General features: G+C 39.8%; 1 protein-coding gene across 5 annotated transcripts in view; it reads right to left on the reverse strand.

Moving 5' to 3' along the window:
• Positions 1–26,163, reverse strand: part of kif21a (kinesin family member 21A) — a 65,231-nt gene that overhangs the window by 1,276 nt on the left and 37,792 nt on the right. For 2 of the 5 annotated variants that reach the window (XM_084094329.1, XM_084094326.1), the window contains 16 exons: positions 20,504–20,643; positions 20,275–20,419; positions 19,315–19,509; positions 16,551–16,652; positions 16,260–16,425; positions 14,481–14,501; positions 13,809–13,866; positions 13,660–13,714; positions 13,217–13,425; positions 11,946–12,077; positions 10,311–10,447; positions 9,590–9,764; positions 6,246–6,410; positions 6,020–6,137; positions 2,773–2,943; positions 1,688–1,887 (listed from right to left, as the gene is read on the reverse strand). In XM_084094329.1, the coding sequence (XP_083950455.1) occupies positions 1,688–1,887; positions 2,773–2,943; positions 6,020–6,137; positions 6,246–6,410; positions 9,590–9,764; positions 10,311–10,447; positions 11,946–12,077; positions 13,217–13,425; positions 13,660–13,714; positions 13,809–13,866; positions 14,481–14,501; positions 16,260–16,425; positions 16,551–16,652; positions 19,315–19,509; positions 20,275–20,419; positions 20,504–20,643 (2,189 nt within the window). The remainder of the gene's footprint in view (positions 1–1,687; positions 1,888–2,772; positions 2,944–6,019; positions 6,138–6,245; positions 6,411–9,589; positions 9,765–10,310; positions 10,448–11,945; positions 12,078–13,216; positions 13,426–13,659; positions 13,715–13,808; positions 13,867–14,480; positions 14,502–16,259; positions 16,426–16,550; positions 16,653–19,314; positions 19,510–20,274; positions 20,420–20,503; positions 20,644–26,163) is intronic. The other 3 variants (XM_084094327.1, XM_084094328.1, XM_084094330.1) reach the window with 3 other exon arrangements.

Consider the following 26,163-nt stretch of genomic DNA (forward strand, 5'->3'; position numbering starts at 1 on the left):
TCCTAAATCTCCCATCATCAGATTCATCATTCAATAGTTGTTCTCTCCTTCGTTGTCTGAAGAGTGTGAAAGTGCTACAAACAGTATTTTAAAAGAAACTTACAATTAAAATTCAGAAGCAAAAATCGTTCAACGCAAACTGTTTTGAAGGTGCGTCCACGCCAAGTTGTAATTAAGACATTCCAACTTGTAAAAAGCGTTCACGTCCTCGTAGAACTCGTAATTACAACTTGTAACCTGGGAATTTTCTGAGAGCTCCTACTTTGACCATGTGACCTGTGTACTAGGGCTGTCACTTTCTGTTCGAAAATCGATTGCACAATCGATCGGACCAACCAACACAAGTTTCGAAACCGAAAATAGGGAATCGATTTTAACGGCCTTCTCTCGGAGCGCATCCAGCTCGTCACGATACGCCCGCAGCGAACGCGCGTCACACAGCGACTGCAGGCTCTGACACACACACATAACAGCAAATTATACTTCTGCATAATGTGTCTCTTTTTACAACAAAAATGTGAATTCTGCCGGTATTCAGACTGTCTCATGCATACAGATACAGATTCGGGCTACAGTCTACAATCGCCTATGTAGGCAAAATTTGTTTGACATTTCTAATGGTAAACACAGCCATGTTGAAGCCTGCAGTGATGTTTGTCATTGATGTTATGGCAGTCCACTCTGCTTATTGTTTTTCGAGAATGTTGCACTCCTGTTTGTCATTGTGCACGAAACTTCACGCCAATAAATCATCAGAAATATTGCTGACTTGTGCGCATCTCAAGCGCCCTCTTTACGTTCGTCCTAATGCCTGTTAGTTGTCCGTGGATTTGCCCATATTTGGCGTTTAAAATGGAAACGTCTTTAGACATGGAAAATTGATTTTACAATCGATTCAATGAACACTTACGTCTCAAAAATCGAACAGGATTTTTTCACAAAAGTGACAGCCCTACTGTGTACCACCTGACCTCTGCAGACTCATTTGGATGTTGATAGTGTTTCCATAGAAACGCATAATTCCCAGTCTGTGGGCGTGAACAGCTTAAAATAGAACGTCACGTGTTGTCATCGCGAAATTACGGTGTTTTGATCAGGAGATTCAGTACTTATTCAGAAGATGCTTAACAGCGCCCCCTACCGTATAACACGGAAAACCGGAAATTTCCATCAATGGCGGGAAAGTGTTGTCTCATAAATTATGGAAATTTCCACCAATGGCAGAGGAAAGAGTCAAATGCTAAAGTACATGCATACAGCTTAAAAAATGCATAAAAAACAGGAAGGAGACTGTCTGAACATTAATAACTTATTAATAAACTTTCAGGAGTCAGTGACGGCTGCAAAGATGAAGTTGACAATCTTGACTCATCATATCCGCAGTATAAGTGGATGCGCCTAACAATAGCGCACATTTATCTAGGTTAGCGTTAGAGCGAGCGGCCACATAAAGTGGCTAATGTTAGGCTACGGTTTCAAAAGATAAGCCATGTTTAAGGTCAATGAATGAGGACGTTTAATGCATTCTACTTCTTTCTTTGAATCTACTTTGCAACAATGGCTAGGGTTCTTGATTTTTTGATTTCAGAGCAAATGACCCAGTTATACTCCGCTATGTATTATTTGGTTGTGAATGAGAAGCAGTTCTCTTATAGTGTTTATAGTGTCCTGCGTGTGTAATACTCACTCTGAGGCGGTAAACAGAAGACTGCTGTTGGTAGAGATGCTGTTGATGGGACTGTCATGGCCTCGGAGCTCTCCCAGCGGACTCAGGGTGTCCGTGTGCCAGAGTTTGAGGACTCCTCCCCTACAGCCGCTCAGCAGGATAGCAGACGCAGGCACGACTCCCAGAGCACAAACCCAGTCACGATGAGCATTGGGAACCTGCTGTAGGGCAAACAACATGTCAACTCATCAGACCCAGGACAAACACAGTTTGAGCCCTGATTGATTCACGTCCTGATGAGGTAATTAGCCTCTTCCTGATTTCATCCTCAGCACTGATTAATCAACTGATTGGCTAATTGTCCTTGTGGAAGCTACTAAACTTGCATTATAATGTTGCCAGAGTGAAGCCAAAAAGTATTTGGAAACTTAAGTGACACTTTATAATGAATAAATATATAAATCTGTCATGAAATTCTGCAGCCACTGAGATTGTTGTCTCAACATTTGAATAATCTGGTTCAGTGTTCATTACAAGCTGGTCATTGTTCCTCTGAACCCCTCCACCTCCCCCAGCTCCACCTGCCGAGATCTGCTATTGGATATTTGTATGTCTACTCATGCAGCAGTGTGTCTGTGTATCTATTGGCAGTAGCAAGTCCAGCAGCAACAGTGTGTGTAGCAGATCTATTCCGCCAAAACTGAATACATTAACATTATCATATCTATTAACATGCTAAATTATTCAGAGAGTTGACATGATTGAAATTTAGGGCTGATCCCAGGCAGATTTCTGTGCGCGCACTCTGAGACAGAGAAAAACACAAACAAGCAAAGTCTAGGCTACTTTGAACTTCGGATGCGTGCCTTAGCGGTCAATGACACACAAACATCTCAAAATGCCTGTCTTGGCAAGCACTGCATCCGTGTCAGTATATTAGATCCATGCATTCGGTCTTAAAGTGACAGCAGCCTAATATACTTTCTGCAGTCTCTGTCAATAATGTATCTGTGGCTTTGTGGTCGATACGCAGCCCTAATATACACACACACACACACACACATACATACATATGTGTATAATGTCGTTAATATAGCTGGTTATACCTGTAGTAGGTCCTTACGGGTCAGGTCCCATTTCTTAATGCCGTTGTCTCTGGAGCCGCTAAACAAACAATCACCCTGAACCACCAGGGACTCGATGCCATCATAGTGGGGCGGCTCGAAGTTATGAGTGGGGCTGATACTACCCACAGCACCCTCTGTCACATCAAACATCTGCAGAAACAAATGACATCATATTTGGTAGGGGTTAAAGGACTTCAGATTTTTTTCAGTCAACATTTATGTGATTAAAGTCAAGTTAACATCGATTAGTCGCTGATGACACCATTAATGAAGAAATAAGCCTGAACCTCGAGCTGAGCCTCAGGCGCGGGTTGCCTTGTGTCCAGATATGGCGTATGACACAGCGCTGCCCACGAGGCTATTGCTCCTACGTAACAGCTTATTTTTATCACTTCACTTTTGTCTTTGGGTCGTTATATTTCTCACAGATTTCTGCTCGTTCTACATCAGAATCAGATAAAGCAGCACAGTGAAGTTTACATTTATATAAATGCATTAATGAGAGAGAGAGCGATTGCCTGGGAATTAATCCTGGCAGCGTCTCTTTACTAATAGTGAAGCTGTGGGTTTTAGTTACTAAGAAATACATGCTAGACTTTTTCGGTGTCTAAGCTATTGGTAACACTTTACAATAAAGTTTGTTAGTTCACATTAGTTAGCATGAACTAATAATGAACTGCACGTATACAGCATTTATTAATCTTTGTTAATGTTAACTTCAACATTTTCTAATACTCTATTAAAATCTTGTTAACATTAGTTAATGCACTGTGAACTAACATGAACAAACAATGAACAGCTGTATTTTATTAACTAACGTTATCAAAGATTAACAAATACAGTAACAAATGGATTGCTTATTGTTAGTTCATGTTAGTTAATACATTAACTAATGTTAACTAATGAACTTTATTGTAAAGTGTTACCAAGCTATTTTATTAATAAATCACAGAACAGTGTTGACTCTACATTTCTGCGCTACTGAATGTTTCGGTGTGCGCGATCTGGGCGTGATGTGCGAGCTACGCTGTATACGCTGCGAGCTGTATGTGTGTGCGTTATAATGCAGAATATTTTAGAACAGCGAATAACTTCCGTGTACAATAAGCTGTTTAAAACGTGCATTCTCCAGATCAATCTTGAGCATCCAGAAGGTATAATCAAACACATCTTGTGGAGCGCTCTCAGAGTGTGCATTTATTTGTCATTTTAACTGTTGGAAACAGAGCGTAAAAGTGGACTTCAAAGATTTCTTATCCTGTTGCGCCCTCTATAGGCCACGATCAGCGGCGTCAAAGCATAAAGCATCATGACAGAGCATTAAAGTCAGTGCAACCCCTAGTATTTGCCAAAAATTAAACTTTCTGCGCATTTACCAGACAAGTCTGAACAAGTTTGACTCGCGCATGCGTGAGGTTTTGTAAAGTCATCTTACGTGAGATTCCAAGTTAGAGGGGCTTTATATGCTCGGTACGAAGGGCACTGCAAACAACATTAATATAACACGCAACAGGAAGTGGACAGGTACATTTTCAAGTTCACTGCGCATCAGATGAGTACTACCAAATACTATAGATTTAGAAATACTTATGAATGGGAGAAACTGCAAAGCGCAATATGGCGGAATAGTCCCACCTTCTAAGTAAAAGAGCCAATCGCTGATTGGAAAAGTCATTGAGTCACTGCAGAACAGTGCCAGTTCCCATAGAAACATGAGACTCACGCTTAGGATTGCACATCCGCGTTGGCTCATCTAGCCTGAAAAAAAGGCTTTTTTAACACTATTTGAGCATTAGAAACAACATTTATGGGACAGTTCATGTCAGATTTTGTTGCTGATTTGAAATATGATATTTGATTGTGAGTTCGCCAAGCAGTTTTTGAGATTTCAGGATTCCCCTGTTCAAACAGATGGGGCTTCAATTCAATTAATCACACTTCTTTTTCACAAGGGTACTCATTCTAACACGTTTTAATTTTTTTGTTGTTGTCCAATTTAATTGAACATATATTTTGATGTGTATTTAATGCTTGTTGTTAGAATATAACAAAATCAAACAAATCAAGGTTTTAACTATATTTACTGTAGACATTTCCGAAACTTTTGTTAACGGTTGAAAATATTAAAAATCTCTTCTATAGAAAATAAAAGTGCTCTTGAGGCTGAGCATCTCCTTTCACTGGGGCCGGTTTCACAAAGATAGACTTTGACTATGGCTTAGATATAGTAGATAGTCAGACTTCAGATAGACATCTAAATCAGACTGTTGCACAAAGCACTTAAGACTCTGACTATCTTAAGTAGGACTACACTGCAATGCATTCTGGGTAAAATAAGACACTTTTCAAAACAAAAAACATGGCGGATCGAGTAAGCGCATTCAACCGCTCAGTGCAGTTTACCCCAGCGGAAAATATGTGTTTGTTGGAGGAGTATAAATGACGGAGTATGTTTTTATGTTTCCACTGTTCGATCGCGCCCGTGCCTCTCTCTCTCTGACACACACACACACATTCCAGCATTGCAATCTTGACATCGCAGCCTGTTATTATGCTGCGTTCACACCAAGCGCGAATAGAGCGTCAAATCCGCGTCTATCGCGTCTAGTTCGACGCTTGAACATTTTGAATCCATTTGTGCGTCCAAAGCGAGCGTTTGAAGCGAAATAGACTGGTGTTCAGAGCTATGACTCCACTATGACTCTACTACTCCCTGTTGCGTAGTGAGCGGTGCTTGCGTCCACTGTTTAGACTATGAAAGGGAGCGCGTCGATCGTTGCTCGCGTTGACTATGTAACGGCCCTAACAGTTACAAGGACATTTTACTTGGGAATGTAGTAACAAGAAGAAATGTTTAAATTATGAGCCATTTTCCCTTTTCTTCTGGCTGTTTGTAATGTAGGTAGGCTAACTGATTGTTACGGCTGGTTGCCAAGGTAACATAGAGTCTTAAACCTAAGTTAGCCTGGGGGTAAGGTGTCTAATTTTTTTGGTCTAAATTAAGTCAGTCTTTATTTTTGTGAAACAGTCTAACTTCCATTAGACTAGTCTATGAGCAAATTTGAGACTAGTCTAACACTATAGACCGGTCTAAAATAGCTTTGTGAAACCGGCCCCTGGTCAATTGTTGAAATGGAAAAAACATAGTCAGGGTCTATTTTGTAATTATTTATGGAAAACGCCATCTAACGTCAACCAAATCACCATCACAGATAGATATACAAACCTTGATGTAGTGATCCTTAGAGCCTGTGATGACTAGATCCTGTCCATTGCCAGTCTGATCAACAGTCAAGCACATGACTGGACCGAGATGGCCTGTTAATTTTCCTGTAGACACAAACCTGACAAAAACAGGTGGAAAACAACTGAAACTGTCAGATATATGATGCGGCAAATGATGTATAGCTGTCAGAGTGGGTGAAGCGAAGGACGCGGTGTCGAAGTCATACCGTCTCAGGTCCCATACGCGAACAGAGTTGCCCGCGGCAGCATAGAGGACGCTACCAGACGGGTTCAGAAAGATCTGGTTGATCTGGTTTTCCCCGGCCGGGATGGTCACAGTGCGGTTCGTACTGGCTGCACATGGGTCACCAGTGTTCACCAGACCTGACGATCTGAAGGCAGAAACACACAATCACAGAGGGAGAAGTTTTGAATACCAGGACACTCAATGGCCATTTTGATCATTTAATTAATAAATTTACAATTACTCCAGTACAGGAGTGTCCAGGCTGGTACTGAAATGCTTTTAATAAATTTTTACCAACATGGACTCAAGATCATCTGACCCAAATGTGAAGGAGATCTGAAGGAAGGTGTTGGACAAGCCAAATTCCAAATGTCAGATTTGTTTAATACGGAATAGTGACGAGAATTCAGGACTGCTTTTATTCTGTGAACTGGGACGTGTTTGGAGATTCATCTTCTGATCTGGATGATCATACCACAGTGGTCATGGACTTTATTCGGTACTGTGTAAGTGACTGTATACCCAATAAAACAGTTCACTTTTAACCGTGTCAACACTCGCAAAAGCTGCTGTGTTTACAGAAATCTTTAACATCTCTTTAAAAAGCTCAACTGTACCAACATGCTTTAAAAGTACCATTATTATTCCTGTACCAAAGCTGAGTTGTCTTAATGACTATCGCTCTGTGGCATTAACACCTATTGTATTGAAATGCTTTGAGAGGCTGGTGCAGAACATCATCCCAGATACTATAGATCCACTGCAGTTTGCCCACCGTCACAGTCAGCTGGACAATAAAACTGCTACGTGAGGCTATTATTTGTGGATTATAGCTCTGTGTTTAATACGTCACCCCAACCAAGCTGATCTACAGCCTTATAAAACTGAAGTGTGCTTAATTGTACTGAATGTGATGATCTTGGGAGTCGGGAGTTTATCAAACACTGTAACCCTGTAGGAGGACATTTCTCTTCTAACGCTTTAACCTGATTTCACTTCTCTGTTTGCAATCAGATCATTTCAAGTCGCTAAACTCAGGGAAATTCATTCAAACAATCAGTCCAAGTGCTAATGTAAAGAAAACCAGGCTGATAACATCAGAGATGGCATCTAGAGACCCGGAAGACAAAAATTTAGATTTATCAAATGGTTTAGAAGATATAGTTTGATAAGTGTATTTTTGAGCCATTGTTATAAAATTAATTGGCTTAAATCTTCTAAACCCACGGTTGTCAAACTGGGGTACGCGTACCCCCAGGGGTACGTGGACTGATTTCAGGGGGTACGCGAAAAAAGATCTAAGGCCGGCGACACACTGGCTGCGTGGCGTGTCCGTTTTTATTTCGGCTCCCATGTTAACAGGTTAGAGTTTGCACACTGCCTGCGTGACACACTGGCTCGAGCCGCGCGGAAAACGCGTGCATGCTAGAAACAGGACCGACGCCTATTTTTCACGCGACACGCAAGCGTGTTGGAAGCGTTTCCAGGCAAAATAGAGTAGGAAAAGATGTTTATATGTCATTTTGACACGAATACATATTAATAAATGTCATTTTGATGTTTGAAAGTGTCTAGGGTTTGACATAAATGCAAATATAAATGTAATGTAAAAAAATATTATCGATTTTCAAATACTGCACCTGTCAATACAGAACGAAATATATTATATAGCCTATTTTGCCGTCAACATATATAACATAAACATCTTTTCCTACTCTATTTTGCCTGGAAACGCTTCCAACACGCTTGCGTGTCGTGTGAAAAAAAGGCGTCGGTTCTATTTCTTAAGACCAAGTATAGGTACAGACTGTTTGTGGAAAATGATCTAAGACTGAAACTGTCCCCTATTCGGCCTAACATCGCTGCATTATGTAAGAACATCCAGGCACATCCCTCACATTGATTAAACTGGTGATGTGGATGGAGAGGTGGTAGGCCTATTCTATGTGGTTTACTACAGTTTAGTTTACTGTTTACTATTTAGTTTACTATTGTTAATGTGTTCTCTTTTTTATTATTATTTTACAGCAGAGAAGTTAAGAAAATATACAGTGTTATCATATGTGAAAAGCAATACTTATCAGTATGTGAAAAGTTAACAATAGCTTTAATGAGATGTTGGATATGTGTTGTAGGCCTATTGTGTGTGAGATTGGGTGCATCTCTGTTTAAAGTCATTATATTCAGCACATTTGTATCATATGTTTATGATTCTATTCACTATTCTCAACAAAATTGATAAAAATAAATATTAATAAAAATTAAAAAAACTTGTTAACAATTGGTGGTGTTGGGGGTACTCCGGAAGATCTATAATGTCTCAGGGGGTACATGCCTGTTAAAAGTTTGGGAACCACTGTTCTAAACGGCTTGACTAATCACATTTCTTTTGATAACTTTTTGTCATTAGTGTCTATAGATGATGCATGCAAAATTTTGTGTGAATCAGTCAAGTAGTTTGGGAGGAGATTTGTGTCTGTCATTGAGGTTTTCGGAAACTCGAGTTGGCCGACAGACTGCAGCACGTTGTAATGTTGTCCACTAGAGGTTACCACATAATAAGACGTTTTTTTCTTCTGAAACCTAATCAGTTTAAATGTTTGAATCCAAATTTCACATAACTTCATACACATGGACAACAAGACATTCTGTGTAAACAATCGAGTTTCAACTTCTGCATTATATATATCATAAAATATCTGCCATTTTTATCAATGGGATTCATAAATACTAATGTTGTACACAAGAGGGAACCACAAGACAAGAAATCCTTTTAATTTTTTTTATCTGATTCCTATGGAAGCTTGTTTCCGCCACAAAAAAAAATAAAAAGGTAATTGCGACTTTTTATCTCACAATTCTGACTTTTTTTCTCACAATTGTGTGATATAAATAGCGAGTTATAAAGTCAGAATTGCGTGATATAGAAGTCACAACTATCTTTTAAAAGGTTTTATTCTGTGGCGGAAACAAGCTTGCATAGATTCCATCAGTTTGAATGTCGAGTAAATGTACAGAACCAGTTTATTTGTAGTGCACTGACTATATAGTTTTAAATAATTAGTTTACAAAGGGATGCTTACAGAAATGCATTATATGATCAAAATAATTTTTGCAGGCTGAAATAAGGGATTTCCTTTGAAAGTCAGTTGTCCCTTGCTAACCTGCATTTTGCTAACCTGCTTCATCAATCCCGAACTATCATCCACATGGGCCATTTATGCTTGGATCCCGATGATCGTCGCTTGCGGCTTCATTTTGAAGAATTAAATGTTTGTGCTTGTAGTTTCTGAATGCATGTCTGATATATGTTCAGGAACTCACGTGAGCGTCCGGATGCACTTGGCCGAGTCACGGATGTCCCAGACTTTGATGTAGGAAGTGGAGACTGTGAACACCAGACTGGAGCTGTAACGCACAGACACCACGTTGTTGGGGTGTCCGCCTAGAGACATGATCTCCTGTCCCGTCACCAGGTTCCACACTTTACAGGTCCGGTCTGGGAAAAGGAAACAGGGCCAGGTTATAAAAACTGGCTGGACCAATTATTCTTACTAGTAAGTAATAAAATAAAATAAAAAATGTGAAGGAACGGAAATTTTTTAATTCTTTACAATCAGTGTTGTTATCTTTTACTAAAAATTAAAGCTGAAATAAAATTAAATATTAATATTAATTGAAAAATAATGAAAATTAGAAATGTTGCATTGGCAACTAACTTAAATTAAATAAGTTTGTTTAAAACTGAAATAAAAATTAAAGCTAAATAGAAATATTATATGTGAAGCACATAAAATCACTAAAACAAACTAAAACGAAAATAAAAAACTTAAAATGTAAAAATAAAAGCCAATTCAAATTATTACTAAATACTACAATGGTGCATAAATAATAAAATAATCATAAAATAATATGGTTTACGATTTCGGTGAATTTGTGAATATTATTCTCCAAACTAAAAATCCAAAATCATTTTATTTTTGTGAAACTAGCATACATGCAGGCAAGAGTAAAGCACATAATGCAGGTTGAATGGTGTTCTGACCTTTTGACCCAGTGAAGAGGAGGTCATCTGTGGAGTCAACACACAGCACAGCTTTACTGTGACCCTCGGCTATGTGAACACACTGCAGAGAGCCGCCACGACTGCTCTTCGACACAGGAACAGGGTTGATCACACCTCTGACGCACATCAAACAATCAACAATCAGCAGATTCCCCCATCAAAACTCGTGTGTCGAGACATCATCGTCTTCGATCCACACATTGCTGCAGATACAGTGCCATAAAGTACTTTCCCCATTCCTGATTCCCTCTTTAACTGCATATTTATCTCCATGTTTCATATAATCAAATTTTGACTCCGGAAACCGGAGTAAACAAAGCATAGTTTTGAAAAAGACATGATGGAGAATACTTTCAGAAGTTTTATTTTTTATTATTATTGATTTTATTATTGTCAAAATAGATCAAACGGCCAAAGCTGCATCACATCGGGAACCTTTTAAAAGATTCCAGAAAAACGTTCAAAAAACGGTTACCATATCCAACATCAGCTAGTCACAGTGTTTATGATTTAACAACAAAAAACACCCAACTGTGTCATTTAGTTCTCAGCATAAACAAAGAACGAGATCCTGAATGCAAGTCATTTTTCATGACACTGTATGATTTTGCCAAAATAGTTTGTGAAGCAAAATATGACAGGGCATGTGTGCCAATGAACGCCGTCCAGAAATTCATCCACATGCAGTGAAATAAACATTCATGATGCAAAATCAAAATAAATAAATAAATACAATAAAAGGAATCAGAAAGTTAAAATAGGGTGGAGAGGCTGAAGCACATGAACAATAAAATTGTCTGATTTACTGATACTGTTGAATGCATGAATCAATCATGTTGGTCCGGCCCATCCTCCCGTAACTACTGAAACCACTCTAAATGCATGAACATCCACATATTCACAAACACTCACAGAAATGTTCTTCAATTAACTTATGAAAAATGCCAAATTTAAAAACCAAAAACACTTCAGATGCAAATAATCAGAGTAGTCAGCATTTGTAAGGCAAGAACTTCTCACGACCCCTGGTATGTTCCTTTTAGGATTTTAGTTGCGCCCGGACACCCCGTTAGCGACATTTCATTTTGAAAGGACAGTTTTTGTTTTAGACCAGAGTTTATTTACTCCACGCGACAAGTTCTGCAGGGCAAAATCTATGACAACTTATAAATACAAGCCAATTCCAATGTGCTATAACTCATATTCTGGATTTGAAAATGCCATGTAAATACCATTTCTGGATTACTGTCATATGTCTAAGTTGGAATTTCGAGTTGTACACCATTTGTGAACCAGATGTTAATGTGCATGTGAACGAGGATATGAATGGGATTCTTCTCATTCTTAATAAAGCGAGTAGTATGATTATTGCAGTCAATGTAAAGTAGCCAGTGTTTTACATTTTGGGGTAAGAGTCAGAGAGCATGCTTCTTCAAAACAGTTTTTTTTTTATCTTATATGCCAATCTTTCTACACACAAATCCTGTTTGCAGGATTCATAGGATTTATTGTTTGCAGGATTTATTATTTTCAAAGTAGACAAACAGGCAGAAGCCGAAAACCTCCATAAATTGCAGTAGCAGCCTGCTGCCACTGGGGGGTGCTAGCTCTTACTGTGTGACATCTTTGGCTTTAGCCTTGTCAGCCACGGCTTGTCCCTTGTCATAAGTCTTCCTGCGAGAAAGAGGGGATGGTTCCGGTACTCTCTTTTGCCCACCTGCTGGAAGTCTGTTGCCAGAGCTGCTACTTTAAGATCCATTTGCAAAGTGAAAGACAGAAACATAAAAATAAAACACAAGGACTGAAAAAAAAAAAAGAAACACAAACATAATGTGGGCAGCATGCATTAAAAAAAACACACAAATAAACCTAATATTGTCTGTTTTTTTTTAAGCTAAAAAAGCGAATTAAACTCAAGTTACTACAGCAAAAACTTTATTTGCTGGTTAAAAAAAAAGAAAAAAAGAAAACATTGGTAACAATGCAAACCTACTGGCAACCAATTCTGTGGCGAATCACAGAAATATCTGCCACTGCTGGCAAACAGTTATTTAGAAAATATTCGCCAAGACTGGCGGCAAACCTGTGGCAACTATACAAAAAATCCTCACAGCTGTTAAACTTTTCACTGAAGTGAAGTGATTATTGAACTATTTGATTATTATTGAAATAATAATACAAAAAAACTTTCAAGTAACTTTCTATGTTTGGAATGTTTGTGAAAAAAGGAGTTCAAACAGATGTCAGATTGATATAGTTAAAAGAACATGAATGTGTTATTGTGAATAACACCTGTAGTAGATCATCACAGTTGATGTTATTCTTGAACAAGATCCTTTGCAAAAACTGTTTCTGGTCAAACTTGAAGTAAATTTCTGGTAAACCACAAATAGTTGCCAGAAGTGTACAGTTCTTCCCACTAAAAGGTAGTCCCCACAACTCACGCATGCTGTTATCTAGCTATCAGTAGTCCAAGTTGCAAGAGAAATAATAGTAATTGTAAATAACTATTTACTTTAATGGTCTGAAATCTTTTGAGACAAATAGATTGTATTGCCAAATCTGACTATAGCTTTGTTGTTTAGTGTTGTTAGCCACTCACATGGAACAGCAATCAAAGTCAATTGAATAAATGTGTTGAGAGAAAACCATTTTTGAAGTTTTTTAAACTTTTGACTAACCCGAAATTAACCAGTCTTAATAGTATAGCAGAACAAATATGAGTGTGACATCAAAGCATCTTTCTTTAACAAAGCACAACATTTAGCGGAAACAAAGGACATTTTAAAGTAAACAAAGCAAGAGTAGTTAGTGCATGATGTGAGATGGAGAAGTAAGTAAGCGGAGATTTTAGTTAGCGAGGTTTTAGGTTACTTTACACTTACATGCTACCCATTCTAGAGGACAATCCGGCAGGGGGGAGCATGTAGTCCCGATCTCTGACTGTGTTCCCAGCAGACTCCAGATCTCCCGCTCCCTCGGAGGTCTCAGTCATTGGGTGTAAAGGGATGAAGTCTCTTGTCGGTGTGTCCGGGCCAGAGTCGCAGTTGTTCACGTAGAGTAACTCCATCTGAGTTGTGGTCCTCCTTCGGGCCTTTACAATTATTGCAAAAACAAATGGACAAGGCAAGTTAAATATGGAACAGGATCTGCAAGGAAATGGTTGTTATCCAAAGTCACTTATTAGGTTCAGTCCAACTGAGATTAGGTGTCTTGATTAAAGGCACGGTGACCATAGCTCATGGATCAACCTTTGAATGGTTTGCACATAAAATCTCTTGGTTACCAAGCTTTCGGTAAGGTAAAATTCAGGTAATTTGTCCCATACCTTAGTCCTAGATTTAGTCTCGCCACATAACTTCATGAGGTCTGAGGCCAGGGTGCTGAATTATGGGAAAAGATATTGACTTCGGTTTGTTCAATCATTGGAGCACAGTAATGAAAACAAACATATTTGCCATTGGCAGATTAACTTACTTTCCTTCCACTGCAGGACTTGGGGTCGACTCGTCGCTACTACTGTCGTCACCATTTTCTAACGAGGAAAAAGAAATGAGAGTGGATATTCAAGCAACCACAAATGGGTGTCTAACTTGCACCAGAAGAATTGGAAGAACTTGCAAGATACTTGAATTAAGGCAAAAAACACGCCGACACTGTTATCTGTGATGTTTAAGAGACTTTCGAGAGTGTGGTAGTAATACAAAGCAAATGAGGATAAAGTATGCACAGCGCTACCATGCTAGTTTCTTTAGTTGCCGTGAACGCTGATCCAAACCGTTTTCTGATATCAGCTGTGACCAGAAAGAGGCTATCGTCAAAGTTAGTGCAAAAAGGTTGTGGAGAAGAAGGATGAGGGAACACAAATGGTAAATCATTCAAAAAGGAGGAAAAAAATTAGTTGTACATGGTCTGGAAGAATCACTTGTTTTCCTGCTGCTGGACTGCGATGTAGCCTATGCTATTGGTGATAAGTAGTATGTTGCTAGCTGGGGATTGATGGTTTAAAATGGTAAGAACCGGTAGAGGAGGTGTGGACAGATGAACAGAAGCCTCATGCACCTGCGGATGGGACCGCTAGCCTGTGGTTAGTCCAAGGAGGTAGACCCATGCGCTCATTACAGAGAGAGTGTGGCTATTGGTACTCACCCAAGGGCATGTTACCTAGTTCTGTTTAAATCAGGCAACAGGGGAACAGAAAAGATGAAGTTATATGGTATGATGGTATTCATGGATATACCACAATACAATGTGAATATGGAAAAGATATTTCAAGGGTTTCCACACTTTTTAACCAACCCATTTCAATGACTTTCCTGTGATTTTCCAGGCCTGTGTATCACAATTTTAAAATTCCATGATTTTTAAGGTGTTTAATGACTGTGGAAAGCCTGTGCATGGGGACACCGTACAACCTTTCATGGGGACTGATTGATTGTTATTTGACTGAAGTGCAACTTTGTTATATGTAGGTCCATTATTGTGGTCTCAGAGGTGTCCAATCCGGCTCCTGAAGGGCCAATGTCCTGCAGCGTTTAACTCCAACCATAATTAAACACACCTGAACCAGCCTATCAAGATCTGCAGGACCTCTGCTAGAAACTTTCAAGCAGGAGTGCCTGAACAGGTTGGAGCTAAACTTCGCAGGACGTTGGCCATCCAGAAGCAGGACTGGAGACACAAAATTGAAGGTATCAAAAAATGAATTCTGGTCAGACATTTAGACAATCTCTTCCTGTCTAAAAAAGGTGGTTCTTGGGCAAAAAAAGCTGCAATGTGAACAACAGAGTTCAGTGCTGTCATCGACACCAGCTCATGTTAGTCCAAGTCCAGGCCGAGACCTGAGTAGGTAAGGTCAGAGTCAAGGCCGAGCCCCATGGAGACTCAAGTCAGAGTCAAGACAGACCTGAAGAGGATCGAGTCAGAGTCAAGACCAGGTGCTTCCAAACCCATGACAAGACTCGGACTCCAGACAGACTTGTGTCAAACAATACTTATAGAGTTGCAAAGGGCACCCTGGCCTGCTCTTCCAGTTAGCCATGAGAACCCGGGACTTTGAACATGATCTGGGTTTCAGCCATTAGCCTGTTTTATATAATATTCAGGCTCACATCACTACAAATGAAAGTGCATATCTTCATCACAAGATTCATGCTGCTTGCATTGTCATAAATAGTGCATAAAACAACTAGGGTGGGTTGAAAGAATTTCCACGACTAGTCATCAGAGACTCAACACATCAACTTGTCAGAACATGGCAGAACTAATCAGCTACTTAGTGCAACCCCTAGACCAAGAGTAGCAAACTGCTCCTAAACCACTTTTCCACTGGGGCTGGTGCAGTTGCTGGAGCCAGCGCTTGCCCAGGGTGCGTGTTCCAATGATCAATGACTGACCAAGACCAGCAAGATTTCAGGGCTGGTTTGGGCACTAGTCCAGGGTTTTTTGTGTGGAAAAGCACAGCCTGCCTCCAGATTGGGCACAGACTCCAGCACCAGCCCCAGTGGAAAAGTGGAACTAGAGGGCTACCTTCCTGCAGACTTCATTTCCAAACCTGCACCAACACACACTTGATATTTTCAAGTAATCCCGAAGACCTTGATTAGCTGGTTCATGTATGTTTGATTAGAGCTGAAGCTAAACTCTGCAGGATAGTAGCTCTCCAGGAGCAGGCTGGGCCACAGTTGCACTTTACCTCAGATTGGAAAACAGTGACTGTCAGACATCTGGCATCTTTAGACCAAATTTTGTGATTGAGTGTTTGCAAAATCACAAAACACTTTTGGGTTTCTTATGATTAGCAAAATCTTTCACTATGGGTATTCTGGCACGCTAACAGGGCTGAGCAGTACCGCTAAGGTCACTGTTAAGGTCTTAGGGCCTGGGGCCAAATGGCTAACAGATAAGTTTCAGGAGGAACGTCCCTACCTTGCAGAGCATTCCCCAACAACGCATCCAGTTCCGGGTTAAACTCTGCCTTCTCTTTCAGCATGTGGAAGAGCAGCTGGTTCTGAGTGGCACTGTTGATCTCAGTTTGCTTGAGCCGCCCCTCCATCACCTTTATCTGAGATTCCTTCACAGCTGCCTGTAGACCCTGAAAGCATGTGGTCAGGCTAATGTTTTAAAAATGAATGAATCTATTTATGAGAATTGAACTTTTAACATTATAGCATGTAACAGAGAAGACCAAAGCAGAGTAACAGTTTTGTGATTGGATACCTTGTTGATGGCCATGGACATGAAATGGTCCAGTAGGAATCGAGATTCAGCCAGAGTGCAGGAACCAATCACAGACGAGACATCAATAACATCACCCTCTTCCTACGCATGAAGAAAAAAAACAGTCTAGAATTTTTTCAATACTAGTGGTTTGATTTAGAGTAATTTGAGTGAATTCATTCGAGTTTAAAAGCAATACTCCAGTGGTTTGATTTAAAGCTGCAGTCCGTAGTTTTTCCTCTTTGCTGCCATCTCTGTTCGAAATCTGCAATTGCAGTTATTCGCGGAATAATCAACTTTACGTGGGTTGTGGTTCGGCACGGCACAGCGCGGATGAATCCAATGTTTTGAGGAGAATGTGCGGCTGTCAATCAACGCGCTGGTGGTGTGGATCCTGTCATTCGGAATCACAGATTCTACTTTTGGAAGTATGACCAACATAAGAATTTTCACTGGAAAATGTCATCTGAACAAGTAACATCCACTTTTGTTCTGACCAACTAAGGGGAAAAAAGCACTGCAGTAAATCGCGCTGATTAAATATAACGATCGTTTATCATATCACCTCAAACCGTGCAAATTCAAAAAAAAAAAAAAAAAAAAAAAAAAAAAAATCGCAAATTGTTAATGTTAACAACATCAGCATTGCGTGACCACATTAAATGCCCTTCCGATATTTATCCTTGTTTTCGCATGGGCCGGTTGCAGTCTCTTTTTTTCTGTAGCCGATCCGAAGTCTGAAATCTTTTGCATTTTACAACGGGTGAATCTCCAGTTGTCACTGGTGATTGTCGTTTGAACCTTTCTGGATCCGCCATCAAATCAAATTGATAAGTTTATATCAAGTGCTGTGAGAAAAGGATATAAATCTCCACCTCCAACATCCTCGCACTCATAGCCTACTAGCCGAGACTCTTCTTTATGTGTACAGATGTGACGTAATGACGCAAAGACATGCTCGAATTTCCCGCGGAAATCCACCAGTACCACTGGAGTTAAAAACATTATTACAAGCTTACCGTTTTGAATCGAGCTAAGGCAAGCAGATAGTGTTGAACACTGGCTGGTTATGTACTTGCTCAAATTTATTTTGGATAATTTTTAACCCCAAAACGCCATCTACACTGGATGCAGTACACAGATGGCAATTTTTGATGTACTCCATGTGTGTGAGTCTGCTAACAGCAGGACATATATATTGGCATGCTTCTGTTGCAAGCGACAATGCAGGTAACAGTAGGATACAGAAATATAGTGGCTAGCATAGTTCATGTTAGTTGGTTGGACTCCCGGCGACATTCTTTTAGCCGCTGGAGGTTGTTGGCAAAGTCTTGAGCCAATGTTCACTTTGACGGGCTCTTTAAAACTGGAACTGGGAGCTGTGAAAGTTAGGCTGTCTACACTGGAAACATCAAAGTATACTTTGTAAATGGGTAAGTTTGTCTCTCTGAACGAGTAAAGATGAAGCTGTGTGGTATTGAAGCATCCACTGTATCATGTGACATCGCAAGACCCTGTTCGCTTTGAAGGTCTAAATGCAGTGAATTTTGTTTGAACTTCTGTAACCGACGCTGAATGTCTTTTCCCATGCAACGAAGAGGCTGACAGCTCTCAATGTTTGGATGGTGCTTGAAGGCCCAATGTTTACACCTTTGGGGGAGATGGATGCCATGAATGGCATACTAATAGTAGTCGATGCACAATAAACTGGGTTAAGAGAACGTATTTTAACATTAAAAAAATATATATTTTAATGCCAGTGAATTGATTCAGAATTGTTTCAGTGAACTGATGCAGTGTTATTACAGAGTGAATTGATTCAGATCATAGGAGGAGTGTTTCATTCGACTGTAAGTGCCCTGCAAAGAGTATTCACAGGATCTTCCTCCATCTTAAGAGAATTTCCAATTCGAAAGAAGAGAACATGTTCAGTTCAAAGGGCACTACAAACAGCATAGGGAATAAGAGTACACCGATACATCACTTGACAGGAAGTGGAGGGAGGAATTTACCCATCAGCCATTGCGCATCACTCCAGCACTTCCAGAAATGTGAATTAAATAAAGGCAGTAAAATGTAGTTGAGGCTCCACTGCTATGATTGAGGAGTGGTTTGCATACAGTTGCTTGTGGGTTGTTCGCAGTTACAGTGATCATGAGTACGTTTGAATGAGATAAAACATACATCTAATCTAACCAAATTACATTTATTTTCACATTAAACATCGCAACAGATAATTATCACTCATCTTAGCACTTTCAAATATGACATTTAATATTTAATTAATAATAAAGGTATATTTCTCTAAATACACAGCATTATATACACATATATTATGAACGTATAGTAATTTATATTATTTTTATTTACAGAAGTATCTTATGTCATCGCAGTGTAAACTCCTCTAATAACACATTTACACTGCAAAGGTGGTGTAGAAGCACTTCTGAAGTGGCATCTAAGTGTCTTTACACACACTGTTTAATGCTGTTCAGAAGTGGCATAAATGCATTTGCACATCAATTACAACTGTATGATTTGACACTAGGGGGTGAGGTGGGTCAGAGCAGACACAATTAAGTCTGGCTTTTATACAGTATTGCATCTTTACACTGAATTTTGAGCAAGCACAGAGCAGCCTTAACTGGTCTGTGTAAAAAAGCCTTAATATACACAAAGCTGCATGGGCGTAACACATTTTGTCAAGAGACCTTGAACAGAGATCCTGTGCTCAGGGAGAAGGGAACAGGGGGAGTTGCCTCACCTTGGCTTCCTCCATCTGCATGATGTTGGCCTGACAGTCAGAGATGCTGTCGTTGATGTAGTCGATGTTGGCCAGCAGAGACTCATGCTCCTCATTCAGAGACTGAACATCTTTTTCTACCTCCGGTTCTTCCGCCAGCAGTCTCTCTCTCTTTCGGTTTATCTTATCCCGCCGGCGCGTCAGCTCTTCACGTTGCTGTGGGCGGGATTTCAAACAATGAGAAGCTAAACAAGTTTGTACAGAGCTATTACTTTAGGAATGTAAATGCAATTACATTTAAAAAAAAAGTTTCATATACAAGTTTTTTAAATAAATATGATCAGTGTATATATTTGTATCTACAGTATTAGCATTAAAGGGATACTTCACCGATTAGCATTAAGCTTTGTATTAGTAGAAACCCGGTAGTATTTTCAAATGACCGTGCCGTGCTTCCCTCCCTCATGTCCCCCTGAGACGACAGATTTCTGTATTGTGTGTCTGGAAAAAACCTTCCAATGACACAAAAATCATCATTTAGCATCATCGGAGGCTTTTCTGTCCAGAGGCGAGAGACTACAGCCAGTAGGAGGAGCTCGTCCCGCATGTGTTCAACCCGCCCATAGGGGGATCTCACGATAAAACACCGTCTTTTCAGTTTCGAGTCGACTAGTAGCCTAGCTGTATCATTTCTTCCGATACTGCCCTCTGTAACCGGTAGGCGTGGCTTGGGAGTGGCCTCGTAGGGCAGCGAAGCAAGTGCATTCTGGGAGTTGTTGTCTTTCATCCACATGAGCCAAAAATACATTTTCTGGCTTTTCTCAGTCTAGAAGGCACCAACTTCTAAAATAATTTCACATTTCTACTACATAAATGACCCAATTGAAATACACATTCATCTTTCCAGTGGTGAAATATCCCTTTAAGGCAGATTTGACATTGTAAAGTAGGTGTTTCTCGTGATAACAGGTTGATTTGTACCTTAAGAAGACGATTCATGTCAGTCTCCATGTTGGAAATTGTAACGCGCTGCATGATAATATCGGAGATACGGCGTTCCAGACTCTGCCATTTCCCACGAGCCACTCGGGTGGAGTATATCCCAGCCGGCCTGCGATAGTATAATCTAAAGCAAACAATTGTCAGTCACAGGCATAATAAAGTCATATGAACATATTTACAGTGCTCACATGAGGCCTGTGTAATGTACCTGGTTCCATTAGGTGCTCCTGAGCCCGAGTATGTCCGACCCGCGGGAGGTCTGTGAGAGAAGTCCTGGTTTGACTCTAGATTGACCTTTCGTGTGACCTTTCCTGATATAGGCCGCACCTGTCTCCTTAGAGCGGTCACCTGAGAGACACAGCAGCAATCACTTCAGGAAACTTTTGAAAATCTGATATTGCCAAAATGAATAGGCAAATAAAAAAATAAAAAATAATCAACAGATGAATTGACAATCAAAATAGTTGTTATCTGCAGGGCTAAATTAAAGCATTAACATTTATATGATACTTTTCCACTCGCATTAAAGTAAATCTATATAATATTCAAATGTATTACCTAAAAGTATTTAGATAATACATATAAAACCACAGTGAACCCAAAAAGAATCTGGGCACTTAAAAGGTATAAGTGCATTATAGTATACAAGTTCATCACTGTTATTTTACTATTATTTATATACTAATACAGTATATATTAATATTTTGAATTCACTATTCATTTTATAATTGCAGTTTTAATTTTAGTCATTTTGTTTTGCACTTTTACCATTTTTACTTTTAATATTCTAGTTTAGCTTTAACTTTGTTTTGGTCATTTCAGTACTTTAACTTGTACATATTTTATTTCAGTTAGCTGCCAAAGTAAAATTTCTATAATAAAATTTGTATTATAGTGTAGTACATCAGTGTTGTTTTAGTATTATTTAAATACTTTTATAATATTTATTAATATTTAGAATTAGCTTTAATTCTTATTTGTTTTAATTTTGGTTTAAGTTTGATTAATTTTGTTATGTGCTTTTGTCATTTCTATTCGTTTTTTTTTCTATTTAGCTATAATTTATTTTATCTCAATTTTTGTTTTAGTGATTTTAGTAATTTAACTTATTTTATTTCAGTTAGCTGCCAAGGCAACATTTCTATTTTATTTTTTTATTTTTTAAGGTTAAGTTTTCATCTAGGGATGTCCAACGCTGAGTTCAACATAATCAGAATGTTAACGCTATAGGAACGTTTCTGCATGACTGTGTCAGAAGCACGTGTGAAATCACTCCAATCTCATTGGCGAAACATCATGTGACAGATGACGGCGCAACCGGAAACTATAAAGAACACCCGTACCAAACACTGTCACCTTCTGTGCCTTCAGTAAGCGCTCTGAATAAATTGATTGTCTTGGTTTGGCATTGAGATGGCGTCCTCACCCACATGAGGTGCCTGGGTTTAAGACTGAACTCCAAGAAGATTGTGTTTTCTCCACTACAGAGAACTACTTTTCTAGGGGTGGTACAGGTATGTGACTCGACTACGAGTCAGGCACGTCAGTCTCCTGCTCTTATATCAAATCCATTCTCTCAGCCATAGGCAACATCAGGCTAGGCCAAGCCGTCACTGTAAAACAGTTTCAGAGACTGTTGGGACTCATGGCAGCTGCGTCCAACGTGATTCCTTTTGCCCTTCTGTACATCACCTTTTAAACTTTATTTATATAGCGCTTTATAAGCAGTTCAAAGCAGGGTTCAATTCTGCTGTAAAGCAGTTTTAAAAAAGACAAAAGTGTCATTGTTCAGCTAAAGTTGATTCAGTTCCGCTCAAATATTGTGTAAAGATCACCAAAAATGCTGCAATAATAATAATAATAATAATAATACTAATAATAATAATAATAATAATATTGCTGAATATTAAAGTGCCCATATTATGCCATTTTAAAGTTTCCTAATGTTGTTTTGGAGTCTCCTACAATAGGTTTACATGCATCAAATGTAAAAAAAAAAAAAACTGTTTTGTTTTCTCATAAAATACATTTGCACATCACCACATTTTCAAAGACTCTCAAACGACTCGTCAGATGAATCAATCTCTCTAAATCCCTCCTTTCCGCGAGCTGCTCTGCTCTGATTGGCCAGACAGCTCAGTCTGTTGTGATTGGTTTACCGTGTACAGTGCGTCGAAAACAAAAACGCCCATTGCCATAACAACGTCAGCTCTGCGTGTCCTGAGGCTTCCTACACCGTAAACTAAACACAGTAACGAACAATTACATTGATTTTACCATATCAATCTGAGCGCGAGTCTGATGATGAAACGCTGGAAGAAATGTTATTCGACCCGAACCTCCATCGCAAGGACGACTCGAGCAGGACTCAGTGTTTCTCAGTGATGAGCTGCTCAGTTTGAGGGACATTATGAGATGTTGCAACTGTAATTCCTCACCATCAGCATTAACAAGTACATGTCCATCAAATAAACTGATTATTTTACTTGTACTAATTTATTTACCGAGTATTTTTCTAATTTATTGCGGTGAACACGTGGAAACCGTAACAATAACAGTGCATACATTAGCCGAGCTCTAGAGTGAATGACTGACAACATAAACGTTGGTAAAACAAATCTTGCTCCATGCGTAATCTTTCCTCAAAGTAGTGAGAATGACAGACAATCTGCATTAATAGACACAGTTTTAGGTAATCGTGGCCCACAACTGATTAGCAGAAGTATTTCAGTAAGACAGTGATAACGTGAATTATCAGGAGACCTACATAATATAAAACTCAAAACGAAGTATTTTGAACACCATCTTTCAAGAGCAAGCGGTGTGTGAATCCTGCATTGAACTCCGAGATTTGAGAAGCAGTCGTCAGTATAATAAAGGGAACACAGCAAAAGTTCAGGATTATATTGCTATGATATCGTGGTAAAGATGAACTTTAACCACTGATTCTTCACATGCTCATCCTTGGGCAGTGAAAAGAAACTGGCTTTACCTTCACATTGTAGAGCGTCTTCTCGACATGATGCCGTCCAGTATCCACAGGAATCAGCTGCTGGTTTGAGTTTCAAGTTTTCCCTGGTGTCTGCGCACGCAATAAGTGTGCGGGCAATATGCTAATGTCTCGTCTTGACGTCTTATGACTCGTTTGAAAAACAATTCATGTCATTGACTCAGAGACGACTGTTACTTTTGAAAGACAATAACTTTATATACGGTGCACTTTCAGATTTAAAACTTTGCAGGTTGTTTTCATTCTTTTAGAGCTATGTTACACACTACATGAAAGGTCATTTTGAAGAATCCATAATAGGGGCCCTTTAACTGTCCCCAACTATGCAAGCCAGAGGACATGGTGGCAAGGAACCACAACTCCATCTGTGACAGAAATGGAGAAAAAAATCCTTGGGAGAAACCAGGCTCAGTTCTCCTCTGGCCAAATGAGCCAACATGGTGTGATTTATGATTGCAGGCTGCATCAAGTCAGACTGTGGATTGGTATAATTCAGAATATTTCCTCCAGTTCCTTCTGCTTGAAGATCAGGATTCATCATATGGTGGGGAGGAGTCGAAGCTGGCTGTAGGGGTCTGTGCAGAAGACTTGTCTTGTTCTTGTGGTCTTCACTGAGGACCTGTGCCAATGGATGTGAAGTAAATGAAGTCCTCTCAGGGGATCTGTCTCTAGGGATTGTCTGGATGTCATGGTCTCCGCTGTTGTGGTCGTCTCTAGGTGCAGGTCCACTACTGATCTTGATACGGACAGGATCTGGCTGACTACGGTAACCTCAGGATAAACAGAGACTAATATAAGCGTAGATGCCATTCTTCTTACGATGCAAAAAGTACAATGGGTGTACTGTTTATTCTGAGGTTTACTGTAGTCAGCCGGATCCGGGCCATATCCAGACCAGATGGTGGACCTGCACTTAGAGATGACCACAACAGCTCAATGTCAGCGGAGACCATGACAACTAGACAAACCCTAGAGACAGATCCCCTGTGAAAACTAAATTGACGTGACATCCATTTGCCTTGACTATTGCAGTTGTGGCTCAAGACCAAAGGGTTTCCCCCGAGAGGCAACTCATTTGACATCATAAGGGTCATGAGATGCTTTCGCACCCTATTGATGTGGAACAAGCCTTGGTTCTTGGCCCAGGCTCCTGTGCTGTGGGCCTTCTGTCGTCGTAAGATGCTAATGACAGATGCTTCCCTCACGGGCTGGGGTCCTGGATGGCCGCTTGACTCGAGGCCTGAGGAAAGGTCACCATCCTTTATGGCACATAATTGCCTTTTGATGATGGTTGTATTTCTAGCACTGAGATATTTCCTCTCGGTTGCAGAGCTCCCATGTTCTTGTCCACTCAGACAACACATCAGTAGTCCCCTTTCTAAATCACCAGAGGGGTCTGCGGTCGGCCCTCTGTGTGGTTTAGCACAGCAGATACTCCTCAGGGAATCAGGGAGCAGACACCCAGTCGAGGCAGGAACCCCGGGAATGAAGAGTGGAACTGATTAAAAGAAGTTTGCCAGGCGGAGGTGGACTTGTTTGCATCAGAAGAAATGATGGACTGTCCGTTCTTGTTCTCCTTCACGCATCCAGTTCAGTTGGCTCCTCTATATTGAAGGTTTATGTGGCGGCCTTTACTGCTTCCCACACACCTTTCGGTGGTGGTTCATTGAGGAGACACCCTTTAGCCAGATGGCGAAGCTCAAGAGATGCTCAATTTGCTTTGCCCAGTAAACAGGCCCTGTATTGTTATGTCTACCACTCATCTTGGTGGTGTGAAACTGATTAGCTGTTCTGCTTTGATTCCCCCAGGTGTCCCCCTCAGTTTCCAAGCAACTATAAGTCAATCGTTGAGGCAATTTCTGTGGCTCACGAGGCGTGTGATCTTCCTTCGCCCTTAGTCGTCGGAGCCGATTCTACTACATGCATTATATATATAAAAAACTTAATTTCAATATTTATTTGTATAGTCATCTATAAACAACTTAATTTTTTGCAGTATGTTGCAGAAGGGTCTGTTGACCACTGGGAGGCGCTGTTTATTATGAAATATTTTGTGTTGTAATGGTGATTCAGCATTTTTATATTTTATATATATATGGAGTATGGGCATATATGAATATGGGACTGCTGATATAAACTTCTTGTAGTTTATATGTACAATAAGCAGAAGAATTGCAACTAAATTAAAAAAAGTGAATTTAAGGTTAAAAAATTGAGAACGCTCGTGGTGTCGGAATGCTAGTCTGTCTGGACGAAGACGCAACCCACAGCAACGCGTTATAGCAACAACGTCTCAGATAGTCTGACGGCAGATACAAATAAACAGTAAATAAATTATGTGATTCGTTACAAAAATGCGCATCAAATATGCTAAACACAGAAGCTTGAACATGTGCGTGTGACGCGCTCGAACAGACCTCATTGGTACTCGTGCATCACACACACACACACACACACGCACACACTTAAACTTCTTTTCATTTTAATGGCGGATGGCAAACCCACTTGAAGGTGCAATTAAAGCATCAGACTAAGGATAGCCAATACCAATAAGTGAAAAAAAAAAAAGCTTAATTGGCCCCGACACGATCCTTGAGATCTGCTCGGACATCCCTAGTTTCATCTAATTTGCTTTATTTTAATTAACAAAAACTCTTTTTAATAGTTTAAGTTGACAGTAACAACACTGAAGAGCATAAGTGCATTTTATAACAAAAAATAGCAAAGTAAGTGACTTATTTTCAGGGTAAACGCATGTTTAAGGAAATGAAATGAATTACATTAGGATTTTAATATTAATGTAAGTTAATAATATATTTTATATTTTAAATACATTTTAAACATTATTTTATTGTATG

Source organism: Abramis brama (genome assembly GCF_963993115.1).
Source record: "Abramis brama genome assembly, chromosome: 20".
Lineage (NCBI taxonomy): Eukaryota > Metazoa > Chordata > Actinopteri > Cypriniformes > Leuciscidae > Abramis > Abramis brama.